The 5,885-nt window shown below is 40.9% G+C and overlaps 1 protein-coding gene across 1 annotated transcript in view; it reads left to right on the plus strand.

Annotated features, from left to right (window-relative positions):
* Positions 1–4,337, plus strand: part of rasgrf2b (Ras protein-specific guanine nucleotide-releasing factor 2b) — a 38,030-nt gene extending 33,693 nt beyond the window's left edge. The window contains exons 23-29 of the mRNA XM_071919143.2: positions 380–483; positions 1,550–1,634; positions 1,746–1,943; positions 2,944–3,023; positions 3,258–3,375; positions 3,513–3,581; positions 4,008–4,337. Of these exons, the coding sequence (XP_071775244.1) occupies positions 380–483; positions 1,550–1,634; positions 1,746–1,943; positions 2,944–3,023; positions 3,258–3,375; positions 3,513–3,581; positions 4,008–4,100 (747 nt within the window). The 3' untranslated portion in view covers positions 4,101–4,337. The remainder of the gene's footprint in view (positions 1–379; positions 484–1,549; positions 1,635–1,745; positions 1,944–2,943; positions 3,024–3,257; positions 3,376–3,512; positions 3,582–4,007) is intronic.
* Positions 4,338–5,885: the final 1,548 nt, after the last annotated feature.

Raw genomic sequence — 5,885 nt, forward strand, 5'->3', positions numbered from 1 at the left:
TTGTGTGGCTGTCTGTATGTCATATTGCCTCTCTGCCTGTGCTATGCATACACGTGTGTGTGTGTGTGTGTGTGTGTGTGTGTGTGTGTGTGTGTGTGTGTCCATATCCTTTATGACATGTGAAAAGCCTCAGTCAGGACATATTGTCCTGTCCTGCAGCAGAAGGAGGAAATACACCCTGTCTTGACCGTCAACTGTCACAAAATATATTCGTCATAGCCAATGTCTGTATTAGATATTTATATCTCATTGTTATTTTCCTTTGTGTCATGGTGTGAGCATTTGTGTGTTTACGGTTGGGTTGTGCCTCTGTTTTTCTGTGTGTGTGTGTGTGTGTGTGTGTGTGTGTTTGTGTCTGTGTGTGCGTGTGTGTCTTTAGGCGGAGTGTCCAAAGGCGGAGTGTTTTGAGTCCCTGTCAGCGATGGAGCTGGCTGAACAGATCACTCTGCTGGACCACATCGTCTTCAGGAGCATTCCTTACGAGTCAGTCCTCTCATCACACCGCCACACTGTCATCTACATCAGGGCCAACATGACAAAATCACTTTTTGGTGATACTGCTTAGCACAACACTTCTTCAATTAATCAAACACCAAAGTTTCATTCATGCTCAGTATGCTTTGAGAAAGCCGACAAGACTTTTGACCTGAAGAGATTTTCATCCCAATTCTCCAGATTTTAAGTCTGGGGTAGAAAAGACTAGGGTTAGACCAATATGATGATATCAGTCTTCTATTTAATATTGGATATTGTCCAGTCATGTGGTCCACTGCCGATATGATGGAGATTCCTCCCTGACCCCAGCTACAAAAGAACAGTCTGTAAAACCTGCAATGAAATTGTATTTTCTCTTCACATTTAGTTTAGTTTAGTTTATTTAGTTATTAATAATCTAATGTTTTTTGTAAATTGATTCTTCAATGAAAGGCATTAATGTATCCCAGAGTTTCCCCTACTGTTGGATAGGTTGGTCACCCTTAAATTAGTATGAGTTTCAGTGGAGAGTTTTTGTGTCCCATGATGGTCTAAATGCTGTTTCAGAGGCTTGTAATTGACTGAATCCTTGTCATTTTTGGCATTAAAACAGAACAGTTTAAAAATATTGAATATCAGCAATTGGCAGCTTCAATACAAAATTATTGGCATCCATATCAGCCTTCAAAAACCCATATTGGTCTAACCCTTGAAAATATGACATCAAAGTTTTTCTCTGAAAAATGAAGGCTTCACACTGAAAGATGAAGAGATTAATCAGCATGAAGATACAGCTTTCAAAAAAGCTTTCATCAGTGTATCATACAAGCTTTACGCTGAAACGTCTGTATCGTCATGCTGATCAATTGCATTTTTTTCAATCACAATAGAGTGTGAAGCCTTTCTTTTTCCAGTGTGCAGTGTTTATGTTTTTTGATCAAAGTTTTTCTCAGCAGCTGTCTTGAGATACCACATTCTTGAAAATTATTGTTGTATATATGGGGCTTAGTTAGTTCAATAAATCTTATAGTGCACATGGCTTGGACTCATCATACTCCTCTGTCCCACCTCTCAGAGAGTTCCTGGGCCAGGGCTGGATGAAGGTGGATAAGACAGAGAGGACGCCCTACATCATGAAAACCAGTCAACACTTCAATGATGTAAGTTCAATAGGTGTCTTTGAGTGCCTTTGTGTTCATGCCTACAGGGCTTTTCTGTCAGTATCCTTTACATCTCGTCCTCTCACTTTCTCTGTTCTCTTCCATTTGAAGATGAGTAACCTGGTGGCTTCTCAGATCATGACCCATACTGATGTGGGCTCCAGGGCCAGCTCCATAGAGAAGTGGGTGGCTGTGGCCGACATCTGCCGCTGTCTCAACAACTACAACGGGGTGTTGGAGATCACATCGGCGCTCAACCGCAGTGCCATCTACCGGCTAAAGAAGACCTGGGCCAAAATCAGCAAACAGGTGGAATGGATTTACTCTGCTACGATTTACAGTGTTCTATAATGATTATTGTTAACGACAAAAATATATTGTTAATTTAGAGCATCTTTTTAGCACCGTATTTTCACAAATTGAATTTATCCCCCGGGAGGATACATGTCAGTAGCGAGGCCAGAGCAAAGGGACGGCGCTTTGCTGTTCCCTCGGAGCAGGTAGGGGTTTAGTTTGCAGAGCTTGCTTCTTGCTTTATGGTGATAAACACTGACTGGTGCAGGGATCGAAACTATGACCTTATTGTTGTCTTCAGGCAGTTTGTTTCAGGTCGATTCAATGATGCACACTGCACACTTAGGACACAATCAAAACAGCAGAAACAACAACAATGAAAATGAAGTATGGAAGCAATGCAGTATAACTGAAAAGAGACAAATGTGCAAATAACCAATGGTGCATAGTTTGGTTTATCTTATTGAATGTACGAATGTCCAGTGTCACTTTTACATGATTAATTATACAGTTGGATGGCTTGGAGCATGAAAATGTTTCTGTGTCTGTGGCGCATTTAGGTCCGCACAGGCGGAGACCAACAGGAGAAAATCAGAATGCTGTTGAAATGCTGTTGCTATGAAAACCTTGTAACTCCAATTTTGGTGATTTTTAAGTTTTCACTTAAATTGAAGGATTACATGATTCTTGATTGCTGAGAAAATTTTCTGACCTCTTGGGCTTTTGATATTCTTTGAAAATCCTTTGGATAATGTCAAAAATGTATTGTCATCCAGCTAAAAGCAAGGCTTCTTAGTTCCTTAAAAGCTGCCATTTTGGAGATACAAGGTTTTCACCTGACAGCTGTGATATGTATCATCTTTGTGGGATGCAGTGTACTATGGGGGTTGTCTATGGCTTGTTGGGGGTAGAAAAATATAAATTATCTGAGGGCTATGCCAATTATTTTAGAGGAAGTTTTGGCAATGCTTCGGAGGTGATTTTTATTTTTAACTGTAACTGTGGTTTTGCCCAGAGTAAAGCCCTGATGGACAAGTTGCAGAAAACGGTGTCGTCTGAGGGAAGGTTCAAAAACCTGAGGGAGACCCTGAAAAAGTGAGACTTCAAAATATTGTACAATACAGAACGTTTCAGATGCTCTCAAATGATTATCACTGTAAATGCTTCAAAATATTAAGGGAAAGAAGATGGTGGTTCATTCTTCTTCATTCTGATTTTGAGCTACAAATGGTTTCAATAACATGCAGTTCATTTCCTAAGTGTGTATTTGTTATGCACACTACTGCTTCATCCTTGAACACCCACCACCAACTCCACTTCTCCCTGCAGCTGCAACCCTCCATGTGTGCCATACCTGGGAATGTACCTAACGGACCTGGCCTTCATCGAGGAGGGAACGCCCAATTTCACTGAGGAGGGTCTTGTCAACTTCTCCAAAATGAGGATGGTAGGCACACTCATGCTTCAAAACACATGCAAACACATTCACACACAAGCACACGTATATGCACACAGACACTGTGCACAAAAACACTGTGGTGATAAAATCAACAACATAAAATCAGCATTGTTGTTGTTCCTCAGATCTCCCACATCATCAGAGAGATCCGGCAGTTCCAGCAGACTCCCTACAGGATAGAGCATCAAGCCAAGGTACTTTTCTCTAAATACACTGCATCCCATTACCTTTTCTTTCTGAACAGCATCACCAGAGCAGCAACAAACATTATTAAATGTATGCTCAAAGTTTATTGAATGTTCAGTTCTGTCTACACTAGGCACCTTTTGTTTTTTAGCTAGCAGCACTAAACAGATCCTTGAGGGGAGCACTGGTCTTGGCTGTTGTTGCTATAGGATTATTGAAAACCTGTTTGAAGTGTGGCATTCTTTTGGAAAAAGTTATTCTAGTGCTTGGCGCTCTGAGTGCTAAAAACATGCTGAACAGGTAGAAACATGTCCAAGATAACAATAAACTGAAGCCAGCGCTGTGAAGAAAGCTTCCTGGCAGACTCCCTCTCTCTCTCCACTGTGCATTAAGTCGGTGAAACTGATCTCTCCCCCTTCTTGTTCTCTGTCCAGGTGACCCAGTACCTGCTGGATAAGACTCTGATCATGGATGAAGACACGCTGTATGATCTCTCCCTGAAGATCGAGCCCCGGCTCCCAGCCTGAGTGACAGCTGCTGCGGCCAGCGGGAGCCTGCCAACCCTGGACCCCCTGCAAGGGCGACACGCCCCCACATAATCACATCAATGAAGAAGAAAGAAGGATGGGAAGTTTTGAGAACGTCATGGAGATGGAAATGGAGAGAGACCACTTGACAAGACAGAGAGATCTTGAAAGTCAACAGTGAGAAAGGATGAACAAGCCAGAGAGTTTGAGAGAAGAGAGAGTGTGAGTGAGAAAAAGACAGGCAAGGGATGAAGTTCTGTTCTTTTGAGATAATGGACTGATTGTTTTCAAGGAGAACAAGAGAGAAAGGTTTTGGTGGCGTTGAGTAAGGGTCTAGAGGAAATCACATGTCCCTGTGCGCCCTCATCATTCCTCGCCTGTGAGTGCGGTGCGCATGACATCACACTTCCTCAGACAGTCTGAGAGTGCATGGAGGCTGAGAGCGTTGATTGAATCTGTTTGAGGTGGTCGACAGTGGATATTAAAGAGATGTAGCATGTACAGATAGTGTGTGACAGAGAAGTGTCTCAGCTCTAGTGTCTCTGTGCTGTTGTCTGTGTTCTGTTGCCTGTGCATTTCTGTGCCGTGTCCTGGAGCAAGAGCCCCAACGCTTTCTGTCATGATGGTCACTGCATAAATTTGCATGATTTCAACTTGGGATGTAACTGTTTAAATGGCCTTCAACCTGAACCCCTGACCCTCAGCTTAGCATGCTTCACTCTGACCAGGGTGACTCTCTAAGCCACTATGCATCTTCAGTGGGCTGGGTACGGCAGAAAGCCAGTAAGCCTTCAAATATGACATGGAAAGACACGTAAAATCAAAAATAATCAAACACATCAAGATAATCAAATATCAAATCAAATATTTTGATGAAGTGGCTGATTGTTATTTATTAAACAATGAACAGAGGTCTTTCCTTGGCCTCAAGACTTCCCATGAAAATGGACACGTATGTGTTTTTTATCTATGTCCACATGAATGATTTAAAAAAATAGATACCTTATCGGTGCCTTCCTATACTGTTGGTCAATTTCCCCACATTTGCCAGTCCACTAGCATAAAGTTGAAGTTTCATATATAAACCCTAATTCCAATCAGTTTGCATTAAGATTTCCTTAAAAAAGTTAGATGGTACTTCTATTGAATCACTTACATTTTTTTTTCAGAAAATAGGTTATGTAGGCTAAAGAGTAGCATGCTAGTGTAAAACAGAGTAAAGGCATAGCAGCAACTGATCATCAGCAAATATCTCCCTCTAGTGTTTAAACATTGTTATAATCTCTATCGACCCAAAGCTTTTGCAGACTTCTTGTGCAATTTGATTTTTGGCTTTGAAAACTGTCCAATACTGACCTGTCCAATCTGGACCCGGTATGTAACTCTTGGATGTAGGATGGAGTTGTTTTTGCACTCTCTGAGATGTAGCTTTGCTTGAGTGACAATATGATAGTTATTTACCATGCTATTTATTTCATCAGATATTTATGTTGTTATTTTTGTATATAGTGACACCACACATATCATATGATTGCTAAAGAAATATTTTGAATTGTTATGCTGTGAATATTGATTTTGTTACTGTTTTTTTCTGTCTCTTGTTCTTTTGTTGGATTTTAGTTTTGCATCCCGAGCTCTTGTATTGCAAGAAATCTATGTTGAACTTTATTCTGAAAAAAGATGTATTTTGAAGGTTAAAAAAAATGTAGCATTTGAATAATGACAATTTGTTTTCTTACGGTGCAGCATAGTGTGATGTATCGCTGATATGATGAACATAGTTGT

Source organism: Centroberyx gerrardi, chromosome 8 (assembly GCF_048128805.1).
Source record: "Centroberyx gerrardi isolate f3 chromosome 8, fCenGer3.hap1.cur.20231027, whole genome shotgun sequence".
Classification (NCBI taxonomy): domain Eukaryota; kingdom Metazoa; phylum Chordata; class Actinopteri; order Beryciformes; family Berycidae; genus Centroberyx; species Centroberyx gerrardi.